This window comes from Diprion similis, chromosome 6 (genome assembly GCF_021155765.1).
Source record: "Diprion similis isolate iyDipSimi1 chromosome 6, iyDipSimi1.1, whole genome shotgun sequence".
Classification (NCBI taxonomy): Eukaryota; Metazoa; Arthropoda; class Insecta; order Hymenoptera; family Diprionidae; genus Diprion; species Diprion similis.
In genome coordinates, this window is record NC_060110.1 from 3,161,538 (window position 1) to 3,178,409 (window position 16,872).

The following is a 16,872-nucleotide window of genomic DNA, read 5'->3' on the forward strand; positions in this document are numbered from 1 at the left end:
TCCTAAAGGAGTTGAGATTGAAGTTGGTGGATACCTAAGGTAACTGAAAACTGCGCATATTTTCAAATGGAAAAGTTGAAAAGAAAAATAATCACAGTATTCGTATACGACGAAATTTAATGTCCGACGAATTGGTCAATTCATTTCTTAAATTGCATCCCTGGTTGACAAAAGTGGCTGATAAACTATACTTAAAATTATCCAAATAACACAAACAATTAATTTTTTCCAACCTACGCACCGCTGTAAGTTCATTTTAATATATTACATCACAGAGAATCCGAAAGGTGGTGGGTTCTGATAAATTCAAGGACACCAGTATCGTCTGCTATCACCTGTCTTACCTGCGTAGCAGACGACACGGGTAGCCTTGATCGCTCAGAATCCATCACCGTAGGATTATACGCAACGTTATCTCCCAAGTACCAATTCGCTATTCCATTGACGACCATCGCAAATATATTTCTTAGAAACCAAAACTTTCTACATCAGTTTCCATGTAACGCTATATAACGAGTGAACAGAAAAAAATTGACTACTGCAAGGGTCACGATCAACTTTACTAACGATGAAAGCTATCACGCTTACCAATTACAAGTGCCAGCAATCGTATGTTTGCGGTAGAGAAGTTCAAGGCGTATCTGCGATAAGATAACCGTTATTTAAAGCACTCTGTGATTGTTGAACAGGATTGTAAAAATCAGGTAACCGAAAAGAAAAAAAAGACAAGAAAATGCGATAAAAATATTCTTTGATGTTGTCTACAGTTTTTTTACAACACTCGGTATTTTCAGGCCCCGAATCGTTTATCCATGATGGATTATCCATATCGTTGACTGAAAATTGCTTGAGACAGACAGCCAACCATGGGTATTCGTGAAGTAAAGAAATGGGCACGACGGGCACGTGGGTGGTAATGACAGTGTCCTACACTTACCGACACGCTTTTGCGTATTATAATGGTAACCGAGTCGGTAACGATAGGAAATTTCTGTACAGAGACTGCAGCATCGACTCTCGCCTAGTTTGACGAAGCCTCGAAACGGCACATTTAATTAACTGACGATAAGCTGTCTTTGACTTCAGTCAACGCTCGTGTCTACGGGGATTTTTTGCGGTATTTATCAATGTTCGCTTGATTAATAGGGACTAGTTACAAGTTCAAAGATTGTAGTATAAGAGAGTAAAGGATCTTCAACGTATAAAGCTTATACACTATCAACCACCTAATATATATGAGAAAAAAAAGTTTATCGAAACATAATTGGACGCTAGACACCTTGTGCAGAGTGATTCGAAAACAGAAATACTTCCGAACAATTGAAAGTCAAATATATATTATAAAATTAATGAGAAATTTTTTTGGTCTTTGGAGAAACATATGAGTTATCGAGTTTATGCTTGTGAACTTAAAGTTCTGGGAATCATTTGTGAATTAAATTGCGAACCTGTGTAGTTCATTATTTGCAAGATGTGCACAAATCAATCGGGGAGTAATAAGTTAGAGAAAACGACGTGCTGATAACTTCAGTTCAAATCCATTACGTTTGTTTATTTATCACTTTTATCAGTATCTTGTTATTCTCGTTGATACTTCTCAAGATACTGACAAATAAACGATCACAAAGGATTTAAACTAAAGGTGGAAAACATAAAACAGATTTGCGATATTTTTTGGTGCCAAATAAATGAAATACGATACAAAAAACTTAATCACCCTTTATTGAACCTCGTAGACTCCAAGTAGAAAACGATTTTACCAACTCTCGGTATCATAATACTCGAATCCTCAAGTATTTCCATGAAACCAACGAGTTATCGGTACCTTATTCCGTAGCAAGTTGACCGGCTCTTATCTCATCACCAGTCAAATTCGGATTGTAAGTATGTTAGTACTTTTTGACGTGAAATTGGACGCCCTTATTTGAAAGAAAAAAACCAAGTAGACTCATCTTCTTTGCGTCTCCAAACCCTAAATATTTTGCAGGAAAATTTTGTCCATATCTTACTTAGTTTCGAAGTCATCGGTCTGGGACGATTAAAATGAAACACCGTGTAGAGCAATCGTAGAGCGTAATAGAGTAAAAAAAATTCAGGTGGCGCTGATGTGCACTGAGGTTTTGTCCATATTTTTCAGAACATACTTGAGGTGTTTCAAATAAGATGTAAGCATTCCCAGTAAGCCGTGTATTATGATACATCGCGTTATAATCACAAACAGAGAACTTTGCTTCGTAGATTTGTTAACTCTGAATGACATGATTGATGTTTTATTTAAGAACGCATTTAATCTACCTCTGCAATTATATCTTCTAAAGATGTCGCAAGCAAGAAACAAATTGACATGTTTATTCGATTGACTGCATGTACACACGAATTCATCGTGAATCTCAATTGAGAATTTGAATGTATTTTGTACACTCTTAGCACTGCGCATGCGCGAGCTTCGTTGTATTTTCATACAGGCTAGTCACTTCTCTTTTGGTTCACCTCAAGTCTCAGCCGTCAAACTCGGTTTAGAGGTTATGTAGGTGATGCGAATCCGTCTAAATTAAGCAAATCTAAAGCTAAAGTGCGTTGGGATCGGTAGATAATCTTTTATTCTTAATTGATGGATGACTGGAGTCGAGTACTTTCAATCATTGTAACAACATAATTTCAAGACACTTCATGCTTCGTTTCGAGTATCGTTGGCTCTCCTGTTTTGCAGAGGAAAATATTGCTGTGAAACCATCTCACCGACAAATAGAGTTGAATTATTTCGCGCATGCGTATAGTCGGTCACTCAGCCTGCTAAGTTTCATCGTTTCCTCTCGTTAGTGGCACTGATGTCTTCGAAGTAGTCTACAGTTGACGTTCGTCTGACAAGTTTGTCGGTAGAGATAACCCAGAATCGGGGTAAAGAGATTTGAATGGGTGGATGTGAATTAGAATCGCAGCCAATGAAATCCATTCAATGCAAAAATGGTGGCAGATGACTGCACATCATACTTTTTTTAAACACTGATGGAGGCGTAAATAAGTTCGCCAAATTTTTCGATGACGAAGGAATGCTCTGTTCAACCTTTGAGCGAGTTCCATTAGCTTGTTTACCGAATAAATAAAAAGTAAAGATGAGATGTTCAATAGGTCAATTTTCACTGAATATGAATGTTAAATAACTTCAAACATATAATTGCATAATACTCCTACACCAGTATATTTCTTATGCATTTAGTTTCAAGTAACATCATTGTTTAAATTTCTAATCTCTAAATCAGTGTTAGAAATATTATTCGCTCATCATACTATACATCAACATCGAATTGGCACAGTTTCAGAAGGAAAAGGGAGATTACCTGACAAAGCACTTACAACCAAGATAGAATAATTAGGTGGCAATTAGTTCAGAATGTAATATGCTAGATATTACCGAGTCCTTACGCAACTGTTCATACAATTTGGTAAAATTACGGGAATGGTAACGTCATCTACAAGTAAACTCATTGGGGTTGGAGGAGAGAACGAGTCCGAATACTTCAAGGTCTTCAAGTGACCACTTCCGGTTACATGCCTAAGTTTTATTTGTTAAAAAAAATAAATTCTTTCAAAGTTATTCTTCCACAAAGGAATACTGGGTATAGGATGAACATTTTTGTGGCACCCAAACTATTCATAACGGAAAGTCGTAGCCGTAAGATTTTTGTTTAGAATGCCAAGGTCTTCGACATAAAAAATCCAGACAATTTCACTGAAACCCAATTCCCATAATATTATTGCGGTATTCTTGTCAAGTTCATTATTTCTGGTGATTTTTCTTTCAGATTTCGTAAACCTGTGGTTGAATCATTATTTTGCTTTTCCGAACGTGGTGATGAAACGGGTTTTGGAGTTATTTGGAAAGTCATTTTTCCCTCGCTGTATTTCAAAATTTTTCGCGTTGAAGGATTCTCAACGTCTGGGGTCAAGCGCTGATAACTTCTAGTGTTCTAGAATAAAAAGCGTTGTATCGATCCTGACTACCCTTCAAACATATTCACCAGGAAGACAAAAGCAAGTACTGCGCCGAGGACTACGCACTCAAGTATGGTAGTCTTGTGATAGAGAATTTAAGAGATGTTCACAGTTTTCAAAATTAGACAACCTTCGGATTCAATATAATACATTAATGATCAAAAAATGACGAAATAATGAGATTACATTGTGAAGTATTTATTCAGATACTGTAATATTTAATATTTAAAAATTGTAATTAGCTTGTGAGAAGAAATTATAATTGTAACTTGTAACTTGTGATTGAAGGCACGTAAATTACAAATGACATTGATATTTTCTAATTAGAACAAAGGAAAATATAAATTATCATGTAATTTTTAATGAAAATAAAATAAATACGAATTACAATTGTATTTTTGGATCAGAACAAAATTAATACAATTCATATTTGTTGGCGAGAAAAACATATGATCCAAGGTATTTTCGATGCAGAAAAGTTTGATCTTTTCTATTACGGAATTCGTTTCAGGCTAGATCCTCACGAACCATAGAAACACACGTTTTTTTTTACGAAAAAAAGGATTTTTTCAACGTTTCCCAACTTATACCTCAAATTTGATATTACTATTTGGAAGTTCACAATTTTTTATACGATAAACTTGTGTTTCTAGAATGTGCTTAAAATGGGATCAGATTTAATAAATAATAACAATTTTTATTCTCTCCGTGAAATATATTCCCCTTTGTTATAGGCTTAATAAATACACTCTCGAATAACATTCAAAAAAATTTTTTTTTATTGATTTCAATCACTTTTTATACACAAAAATCGTAATTACTTACGACAACTAGGATTTTCGTGTATAAAAAGCGATCGAAACTAATGAAAGTTTTTTTTTTTTTTTTTTTTTACGTAATTTGAGAGTGTATTTATTAAGCCTAACAAAGCTTATATAAATCAATATTTACAGTTGAAACTTATTAGAAAAATTCTTGCAAAAAAATCCTTTTTTTTTTTTGCTCATGAGTGGTGTAGACCTACTAATGCCAATGCAGACTAGAGAACTCGGAGATAATTGGAACGAGAAATAAACAGATTCACCCCGATATTACGTGAGACCTTCATGCGAAGCCCTACAACATGAGTTTTACCTTATTCTCCTGCAAAACAATGCGGACGCCCTAGTTTAACAATCTATGACACTTGGACATTGTAAGGAGTATCATCGCAAAGTTCGCGGTGTTCAAGGTCAGAAGTAGACAACCCTTAAGGGTGGTTTTTTGAGGGTGGTCCTCCTTAGAGATAAACAATTTATTTTACATAACAAAAAGCCACTGGGCTAACAATATCCTCAAAGAATAAATTGCTTTGGACGATCTCGACAAGACAAAACTTTTCTATGCTCTCAAATGTGGCAGCAAAATTTTTCATTGGTTTCGTATTGCAACGATACAGAGAAAAAGAAGAAATTTATAACCAAAATGCTTTTTTGATTCCTGACCATCTTAACATTCTATTTCTCTACATATTTTTCGTCTATTTCTAGCTGTCGATATCGAAAAGTCTAGTCCTAGTTGGAAAAGGTAAAAAAAAAAAAAAAAAACACGATCTACACTGTTTGGATTATCTAATTTACTACAAATCGAAAGGGTTCGACAAGGTAAAAAAAGTTCCTGTTAATGAGTGTAGAATTTTACCATCTTTCGTTGTAGAAATGATGAATTTTTACTATTCGGTGTAAAAAAATTTCGATCAGAAATAGGTAGTTAAAATTTCACAATCAGACACCATTGTTCAAAAGTGTAAAACGAAAGATTTCTTGTTTTCTGTGTATAATTTCCGAGTAAATTTTCTACTTTATTGAAAGGAAGTGTTGTACTTTGAAAAATGAAAAATAACGAGTGTTTTGAAACGTTCGTCCAAAGCACTATGAAAAATACGACAATTTCGAGATTTTCTGAAACAGTTTGTTTGTCTTCAATTTTTAAAGCTCAGACTTCAATATACCGCACAAATTTGAAATCTAACTGTCGATCTCTTTGCTGAACTAATTTACATTTCGTATTGTTCTGTATAGATAGACAGATATTTTTATTTTTACTATAGCGACGTTGGCCAAAATGCAACTGGCTTGAAGACTTTTTATGGCATATCGGATATATTTTATCGACAAAGATCGTTTCTTTACTGATTCGTAAAGCCTAATGGATGCATAAATGATCACGTTTACCAAAATTAGAATTAATCTGACGATTAGATGCGTTACCGATCTATTTAGGTACAACATGTTATAATAAAATTGCTGAAAATCTGAAATGCAGAGAATTATACGTAAAATAAAATTTTATCTAACGTAATCTGAAGCCGTATGATAAAAACGAAGATATAAACTGAAATGGATGACAAAGAAAATTTGAATTTCTAAATTCGAAACGCGAAACGAAATCGATAGAAAAGAAAGAATGACAAATATAAAAATTTTCAAGAAGATTTCAACCTTCATTCATAGAAATCAACGATGATTAATTCTATCGAAGATTTATTGAGTAAAAGAGCAAATATTTTACAAATCATCACCTATGATCACGTAAAATAAGGTGCAATAACAGAAGACAAATAAATTTCTTAATACCAAGAATATAGTTCATATGAATCGGTTATAAATTCAATAATTATATGTCAATTTAACATTTTCGTATGCACTTTTTTTTTTTTTTTTTTTTTTTCTTCTTAAGTAAAAGTAAAAATTAAAAAACGAAACGCACGTGCTTGCAGGCGAGCGTGTTGTTGCTGGTAATAAATGAAAAAGCCCGATTCTAAAAACGCTGATACATGAAAGATATCAATTTTTTCCTGGTTGGTATACCAATGAACATTTATTCTCGATAAAGCTTATTGAGTTACCAGATTTGTTATAGTTTGATAAGTTATAACTATTGTCTGAGAATGCCAGACGATGGACAAATGTTTACGTGATATTTCTACTCTGTTTACTAACAAGTGTAGCTAGTTAAATGCCCCTCTAAGTTTATCTTTGATGCGTAAATTCTCCGCGATATACATTCGACAAGGAAGATTAGTTCGTACCTTAGACATTAAAATAGCAACTTGACATTGTGTTTTTATCAACGATAACGTTGATCGGTCGATCAGGCGATCGCCTGACTACGATCACATTCATCAATAACAAATTTAATGCATCTTGACTAATACGATTATGATTAGGCTAAAATTGTGGCTAAATGTGGATGCATTGGTTTCCTAATTAATCGATCATGTTCTTTAATTAATCGATCAGACATTAGACTCCAAGCAAAGGCCTTTGCGCTTATTTTTTAAACGTAATGACTGATATTCGTCGTCGTAACACTTGACGAAGCAACTTTATAATCTGATGTATCATTTTTTTAATTCATTCCTAGAAACTCGGAACACTTTTCGCCGTATACTTAGTCATAGCGAGCATATACGTTGGAAATTACAGGTAATTTTGTAGAATTTTCTAAGTTAAAAATCATCTGTATGTATGGGAGTAAAAATTGCTCTCAGAAATAAATTGAGAGAGAAGATCGGCGTTCGGTTGAAAATGTCGAAAAATCTATATATTGTCGCTGAAATTACACTTTTTTTTGTCTTATTATCATAGGAAATCAACTTTTTTCATTGTATGCAGAGTATTTTAAACTAACTTTTAGTTCAAAAGACTTTCACATCAACTTTTTTGTGGTAATAAAATCGATTGTTTGCCATTTTTAACCTAACACCGAAGTCACGCCAAGCTGCGATCAAGGACGTCAGTTCATCATCGTGACTCGTAAGAAAATGTAGAAAATACAGCAATCAAATAAGCTGAAGTTGATAAATTCATAAAATAAAGAATAATATAAACTAATTTTTGAGAATATCAATTTGATATTACATGCTGGAAGCGTCAAGATCCTGCAAAAACCTGCAGATCATTTTGATTTTTGGCTTTAAAAAAGGATCTTTATTTACAAATATTGCCTCTATGTGCGCCAATTTCGCAACATTGACTATTTTAGTCCACTGACAAGATGTTGAGGGCTTGGATGACTTGAAGAAGCAATTGTTGAAGTATAATAAGCTTTATAAACTGTGATACGCAGAAGCTATTCTTACATAATCTTAAACTAGTTCAATTATATTGAAAACATTTCAATTGTCGCGTCTTTTGAATGGCCGATTCAGACCTTTTATTTGTGAAATGTAAACTTCGTTCATGTATGCCATATATTCACTTATCGATGTGCTTACACACGGTACAACAGAATTCAAATTAATTCTCTAAAAACCATATTTTATGCTACCACCAAAACGTGAAATAATAAGCTGATAGCTTCTGCGGGGTGAAGAAGAGATAGTTTATTGCTAGTGACGATCATTATGCGTTTGCAGCCATTTTAGGACGTTCAATGACAAGAAAAACTTATCAAGTCATAAGACTTACCAATTTTTGTAATACCATAAAAACACTCGAATGAGCCCATAAAATACAGTCATATTCACGAATGCTTTGACCTTCCGACTAACTTGTTTTCGGTCCAAAACAAAATGCGAGTTTGATTCTACACGAATTATGTGACAATGACTGTCAATCTCTCACTTCATTGTCACATAATTCTGGGATTTTGTTTCGAACTGAAACCAAGTTATAGCCAGCCATAAAAGCCTAAGACATTAAGGCCTTAGGCCACTCTAGAGGCCGAAAAAATATGCTTTTTGGGGATTTTTTTTCAGAAATACTACAAAATAAATCGAGATAACAGAAACGTGATTTTATTATTCATATCAGTGACTGCTTACAATAATTTTTTTGAAGCGATTTATTTCAAAATGGTGGCTGTGCAGCGTTTTTGCGACGACGTCTCCTTTTTTTCGGGGTCCACCGCCGGATTAACAGCTCCTGTAATTTTTTTAATCATAATGAGCCAATGAATTTTTTTCATTATATATAATAACTGCTATAGAAGTACGTAGAATTTTTACGATATATTGATTTTTGGCCAAATGGCGTACTTCTAAAGTGGAAAGTGAAGAACTTGCCTAAAAAATTGTCAGATAATTGATAATAACAAATGAACTACGCAATATAAAAAAAAAATCCTACGTACTTCTATAGCAGTTATTACATATAATAAAAAAAAAAAACATTAGCTGATTATGATTAAAAAAATTACAGAAGCTGTTAATCCGACCGTGGACCCCGAAAAAAAGGAGACGTCGTCGCAAAACCGCTGCACAGCGGCCATTTTGAAATAAATCGCTTCAAAAAAATTATTGTAAGCAGTCACTGATATGAATAATAAAATCACGTTTCTGTTATCTCGATTTATTTGATAGTATTTCTGAAAAAAAATCCCCAAAAAGCCTATTTTTTTCGGCCTCTAGAGTGGAAAAAATGGATGAAAAATTCTTTGTCGTTGCTTGGAGACGTAATAACAGTAGAAAAACGGCTGCCAACTAACTCACCATGATGCACGGGTTTTGCGAAAGAAACGCGGCGACACGGCATACAAAGAGAGTCGTCGAAGGGCGTCCTCGGGGTAGATGGACCCGACACCCTCAAATCGAAGCCACTCCATCATACTCAATCGATTTCCCTCTCGATGCTTTGGTTTGGTCTTGTTCTCCTGGCTTTGGTTCACATCCGACGTACTACTCCGAGTACCAGGAGTAACTTTTGTTTTAAAATTCACCAACTTTTCGTAAAAAACCATGCGTCTACCGCAGGGGTAGTTTACACTTCATCCCCGCGCACGTATTTGAACACGCTGTTTAGCACCGGTGAAAGTAATTGTAAGAGAAAATAAAATCCAATTTTTCATATGAATGTAAACAGCAATCACCAATTATATTATCGATAGAAACAAAATCGTAATTAAAACATTATCACACGTACACAGACACACACTTAATAAAAAAAAATTTAGGTACTAAACTCACTCAACTCTGAGTCTATAATTCTTATGACAAAAATTCGTTGATGTCTTTTATACGATGTAAATATTATAAATTACGTGAATAACCGAGAAAATACATAACGCCGAGCTGTTTTTGGCGGCAACGAGACGTCAAAATTTTAAAGAAGAGACAAAAATTTAAACCAAAAGTGAGAGTTAGGGTACCACGCGCGTTGTTAGCAAGCCGTTGCCCCGAGATCAAACCTTCATACGATAAAGAGCCGCAGTATACTAACGAACGGATGACTGCCAATTCGTTATCTATTAGCTGCGGGACACAGATGGAGGAGGATGTTAGGTATTCGTGTGTTCACTGTTATCTAAGAGCTTTTTTTTTTTGTTATTACATTACCGGTCTTATCTTGTGCAAAAATATTATATAGATATGGAATAACGCCTGTAAACACCGCGTATATATAAAATGACAATTCAGAAAGGAACCTTGCGAAATGTGAACATATATTATTACATTTCGCCCACTTATGAGTCGATTTAAGTTTGGTGTTAAAATTAACCGATGTGGACTTAGAATAGAATAATTATTGCGGTCAATCTGGAAATTTATCACCAGATAGTGTCACATGGACACCAATAATGTTTAATGGACGTACCAGAATATTTTTTACAGTGTAATATCATCGAATCGCTCCTGCATTATTATGGCCTTGGTTTTACCAATCGATCGATGAAATTGGCTTACTTGTTAGAGATAAAAAAAACATCAGGTATGAAAAGCTAATCGAAAGATTCGAAATCGTCAAAAGAAACACACCGACGTTTTTTCTGTGCAGAATTCAATGGAAATAGTGAAATTGAAGACATTTTCTGAAGCAGTACATGGCAAATAGATTATTTTGATTATGTTGATATGAAGTTAGATTTTCAAAAAAAATGTCAAGATTTTATTATGTTTTTTCCATCAATTTTTGGTTTGGAGTCATTTTGAAAACAACTGGCTTTGATCAGTTTTTCAGATTCTTTTCACTGTGACTACCATCAGTGTAAGTAAACGCTCTGGTAGATCTGAGTGTTAGAATTCGAATTTCATGAATCTCATCACTACTTTTGTAGGTTCTCAATAGATCCCGCGTCTCGTAAGATTCACGTGTATAAAACTAAATACAATTTGCAATTACAAATTTTTTGCTTCCATTGCGGCGGGAATCCATTAAATACGATCATTTTATGGATCTCCGTGTATATAGTTAAGCAATTTGAAAATTAAATTTCAGAGCATAGTCAGAAAGAGAAGTAAAAAATGTATCAAAGCCAGATATTTTTAAGTTGATGTCGAACCGGATATTGGTGGAAGAATCATGTTGAAACTAGCCAGATTTTTTTTTTTTTTTTTTGAAAATTGAATTCCATACTAAAGTAAACAAAATTAAGTTTCATGTCTTTTAATGATATTCATGCCAAGTATTTTTTTCATTGCAAAATCGATGACAGTTTCAAAGACGAAAATTATTCGTGTAAATTACGGTTTTCTGAGATAAGGAAAATAAATATTGATAAAGACAACTAATGTTTGGACAAATATTTTCATTTTTCATTCGAGTCAAGTTGCTCCAGATTCCAAGTCAAAAGTTTTAGAGGTTTGTTTGTCATGTTTATCCAACTATGCCCGTTATCGAAGGTTGCAGGCTTTCACCAGTCTTCGTTCACCACGTAAAGTGTCAGTTCCTTTGACTAGCACGAAAGCCTATATAGGCGTACATTAGGAACTGACGCGAAAACGTAACGACGACAGAAAAACAGCTGGAAACAGAAATCTATTTGGATTCACGTTTTTTTAATGGCATGGTTTTTACGAAATCGCAATTGTAAGTTCGTAGAATTCGGACCGTTTCTTTATTTCTACGTCAAATTAAAATCTATTTAAGAATGGAGCTATTAAGAGCATGTCGCACTCCTACCTTTACCGATCGAGCAAACTCACCCATTTACTTCCTTCTAGTTTTCGTCTAGCGACTTCAATATTGCATTAAAACAGGATTCTTTCCGGAATTCCGAAAATTATCTCAACTATGTACTTTATGCCCCCTGAAATGCAGGAGATGTGGGAATAGTGGCACGTGTCAAAAAGCCAGACATTTATTCACGATTTTTGGATTATAAGTAATTTTCCTGAATTCCGTTACGATGAAGAACGTTGCACTTTCGAAATATGAACTTTTTCCGTTCGTTTGTTTATTCAATATAGGAAGAAAAATGGTGACTTTCCTCGGTCGGTAAAGGTAGGAATAGGTACTAAACGCTCTTGAATGACACGCTTGGTTTTTGTATTACACTGATTTAAAAAACAGGTAACTTCCAAATAGATTCATTTTACAAAATGCGCAAAAAGAGTTCGATAGCATTATGATTTGGGAAATTTCCAAAGCTGTGTAAAAAAATTTTACGAAATGTGACCCAGTTTACAAAGCATATTGTATATGCGTATCGGATGATAAATATTTACGTACAACACACGTGAGCACTATAATAAAGCGTAACTTGTTACTTTGTACCAAGTCCTTATCGTTTTGCGTTAAACACTCGACGCACTTACACTATATGGATGATAAGATGTGATACTTTATGCCCTTTACCACAATTTGCAGACAAATCGCAGTAATGGTTTTTGATACCTCAAAGTATATACCTTGAAAAAATATTTGAATTTTACAAATATCGTATCAATCGAGTATTCGACCAACATAACCTCAATCCTCATTTCTTTCTGTACAATAGAATCGTGACTTCCCGATAGAGTTGAAATATTTTCATTCCTCCTAACGCATCTGACGAAAAGTTATTAATTTCAAAACTTCGGATTGGAAATTTAACGAATAATATGTCCGATATTTTCCCGTATCGTAATACTGTGGAATTCTCTGATCGGGTTTTTTGGCGATTTCGTAATGTTCGGGAAACCGAAAATCTTTGGGAAGCCAGAAATTTTCGAATTTACAACATTGGTCGAATACTAAATACTAATAGTAACGGAAAAATCTAAATGCCATCAATATTTTTAGTAAAATGTATATCGATCTTGCACCGGAAGCTCCGGAAATCACGAAAATTTTGATAACAGTAATATTTTCGGGAATCCCAAAATTTTGGCATTTGAAAACCCGACGCAAAGCTAATAGATTTTTCCCGAACCGAACCAACCCGAAGAATTTTGGAACCCGCACAGCCCTATTAACGATTACAATTGATTACACATCAGTGGACATGGTCTATAACGGTTATACCTAATGGTTTAAAAAAAAAAGATCCTTCCAATGGATAGGAAGTATATAGAGATCACTCGACATGGTCTATAAGGCTTATAACTAATGGTTTAAAAAAAAAATGGTTCCAACGGCAGTACAGACCTGAAATGCAACTTCGATTGCCTATGTGCTGGCGTCGTATCGGCGAGTTACAACATGGATTGAAATTGCTGCTCAGTAGGTAATAATTCACTAAAACTTACCCATTGAGGCTAGATGCGGGATCCAGGGAATTCGAAGGCCCCGATACATGGACTTTTGGAAGCCCAATTCCCTCCACTTGTCCGTGACTGTAGACATGATGGCTATGGGTTGACAGAGAATCGTCGCTGTCACTACTGGGCAAATGCTCCGACCCCACTCCTCCACGAGGCCTGAAACCCCATTGAAGTATAAATTATTTCTGATATAGGATGCTGAGATGTCAGCATGACTTCCGAAAACAACACCAAGTACACGACTCGTGTCTACATGAATGTTTGAACACGTATATACCGGTGCGTTCCATGCGAAATCAACAAATTTTATACCGCCTGTTTGAAATTTTTTTGGAACTTTATAAGGTGATAGTAGTGTCTCTAAAACTTACAAGATATATGTTCTGTTGAATTCTTTGTAATGACTTCTGTGTTTCTAATATTTGAACCTTTTTGAAGTTTTTGAAATTCAAACAACAACCTTCTTAAAACATATCAATTAATGACGACGAAAAAGTTTTATTATCTGCTCCAATCATTTTAATATCATTTCTAAGATGTTCTGATTTTCTTCTTCTTTTTTCGAGGTTTCTGGTAATATTTTAATGATTGGTACATTACCAAAGCGCTTGAATAATAGGAAAGTAAGTATAACTAAACCCAACCCTACTAAAAATAATGTTAAATTATAAAATATTATGACCGAAATTAGTGAATTCGATAAAATATGTAAGAAGTCACATAAAAAAATACAAAAGCACGAATCGTCAGATATATAGATCAAAAATCGTGTAAAGATATAGTTCACTATATATGATTTTTGATCTAATACATCTGATGATTCGTGCTTTTATAATTTTTCATGTAATTTTTTACATATTTTATCGAATTCGCCAAATAACTCATGTAATAAATAACACGTGACTTTCAGTCGTAACGTTATATAATTTAACATATGATCATTTTCAGCAGAGAAGTGACACACGTTCGACTCACAATTGACTTATTGCCGTCGAAAAATGACGTCAATGAATCGGAGACTGATGAGGAGGGCGTATTTGAAGCCATTAGTTGACTACGTGATATTTAAAAAAGTTTTAAATGTTTATAACTTAGAACCGATTCCATAAGAAAAGAAATTAAACAAATTAGAGACTTTAGACATACTACTGTTAACCAAAAAAGTCTCAACACAGTTAAAAATAGTCAGGATTGAAACTGATTTATTTCGCATAAAATATTCGGTTATAATTCAAACTATAATAGAAGAGACTGCGATTGTAAAGTGATTCGGGGAACATATGCTTAGATATTGGATTCTTTCCTAATATTAAGGTATTACGGACTAACACATTCTTAATTAAGCTCCTGATTTGAATGGTTATCAAGGGAGTTCCCTGGTAGATTTCGAAAAAAAAAGAAAAAAAAAAAAATACCTGAATATTATCAATTGAAAATAAGTCGCGTAATTAAGTAACGTTACAATTGTGTGATTATTCAAAATTTGAGTTGGAAAAAGTGTTACGCAAATAGCTTTTTGACGGATACAAATATTTGACCTTATTCAAATCAATACCTAGGAATTTACTGAACAAAATTAATCAAAAAAGATAAGAAAATACACGCATCATTAAACTTCGTTTATACTAATATGTTACATCGTTCGGTGAAAAAAAGTTTAGAGTGTCAGTAACGTGTGCTTATAGAGTTGATGTGTAAATGACGTGCTCGCAACCTTCTGGTAAAAAATTTCTTATTTTTCGTCGAACGGAACTTGCGCTTTAAAATTGTGGATAAGCCTCATGGTATCAAAGTCGTACAAAAAGATAATACAAAAAATAATGTTTGTCCCTAGCCCTCAACGTTGAAAATTTTAGGCCCCTACGTGTAATGATTCTCAAGAAAAGAGATACCGCAGTTTTACATTTCCGTGAAATATTGCTTTTGCATTCAATTTTTATTGTGTAAAAAAGATGTTAAGAAAAAAGTAAATTTCTTCAACATCGTTTGTTACGCAGGTAATCAACTAGACAGCTTTAGGTAATACGTCGATTCAGAGGGCCAAGTATGTCGAGCTTATTGTTAGATCAAGTGGCCAAGCGTTCGTCGGTAATTCATATCGTTCACCGTGTCTGTCGGTAAGTTAGAGCGTCGCTGGGACGTTTGGTCGATAACAGTAGACCCTTGTCTGTGTGTAACATGGTGTAACACACGAATATCTAGAAAACGGCTGCAGGCTGCATATTTTTGTCGGTATGTCAGTCAGACGTGTCGGTACTACAGATCGCGTACTGATCGGTTGTAATGATAGGTGGCGGTAGATTACTACGAAATTTTTGCAGTAAATGAAATTAAGTGTGCAAATAAAAAATTCTATCAATATCGTCAAATAGAATGTCGAAAAATAATTGACACGTATCTTTTCTTTTTTCAATTCAATGTTTATTAATAAAGATATAGCGAGTTAAATTCCGCGTGACGTCATAATGCTACACATTTTTCACATTGTAGTATATCTAAGCGCATTGTGACGTCACGCGTCAATTTCAAACTGCGATATTCTTGTTAAGGAACGTTGAATTGAAAAAAGAAAAAATACGTATCAATTATTTTTCGACATTCTATTTGACGATAATAATGAAATTTTTCATTTGTACACCCAATTCTCACAAGGCTTGGGTTCCTCTTGTGGCTACGCAACGTAAATTCGAAAATTATAAAAATAATGTTTTTAGGTTATTTCAGAAGATATGTTTAACCTTTACGAGTATCTTCTTAAACTGGTAGACTCGAAATGATCCATAACAGGGATCGCTAATTTCTTTTACCTATACACACACAGATATAGGCATGATATTTTTTTTTTCTTTACTGACTTTACACAAGGAATTGAACTTACTAAAATTTTGTTAACATAAATGGTTTTCAAAAATAAATAATTTTATCTTCAAAGCCATTTGGACAGGTGGTTAAAAAAAATTATTGTATTGATAAGGTATCAATTTATTCGCAGATTGCCCATACGAATAAATTTCAATCACATCTGCAGCGGACTAATTACTGATAAGGCAATAAAACACAGAGAAAACTAATCACGAAAATTAATTTTTGTTCGTTCTGCGTGTCAACTATATTCATATATGAACTCGCTAGTATTTAGACATTCATCAGGTGTGAATAAATCACGAAATTTGAGCGATTTATAATATTTTCAGATGAATTAACAGTACTTGAATTTTCATTAAACGTTATAAATCATTTTGCCGAAAGTAATATCGAATTTATAAACATTTAGCTACCGATTGAAGGTTTTATCAATTTAGTTATACCTTAAAAATTATGCAATAGGTTAAAAGAATGTATATTGACCAAGTTTACGGGGATTGAATTCCTTATAGGGATAATGAAACGTAGTTTTAGAGATATAATAAAATTATGTAGTACACGTAGTGTATGTA

The 16,872-nt window shown here is 33.9% G+C and overlaps 1 protein-coding gene across 2 annotated transcripts in view; it reads right to left on the reverse strand.

Annotated features, from left to right (window-relative positions):
- LOC124406954 (GRAM domain-containing protein 2A-like) overlaps window positions 1-16,872 on the reverse strand; it is a 71,896-nt gene that overhangs the window by 45,146 nt on the left and 9,878 nt on the right. For both annotated transcript variants that reach the window (XM_046882695.1, XM_046882696.1), the window contains one exon: window positions 13,421-13,591. In XM_046882695.1, coding sequence (XP_046738651.1) covers window positions 13,421-13,591 — 171 coding nt within the window. The remainder of the gene's footprint in view (window positions 1-13,420; window positions 13,592-16,872) is intronic.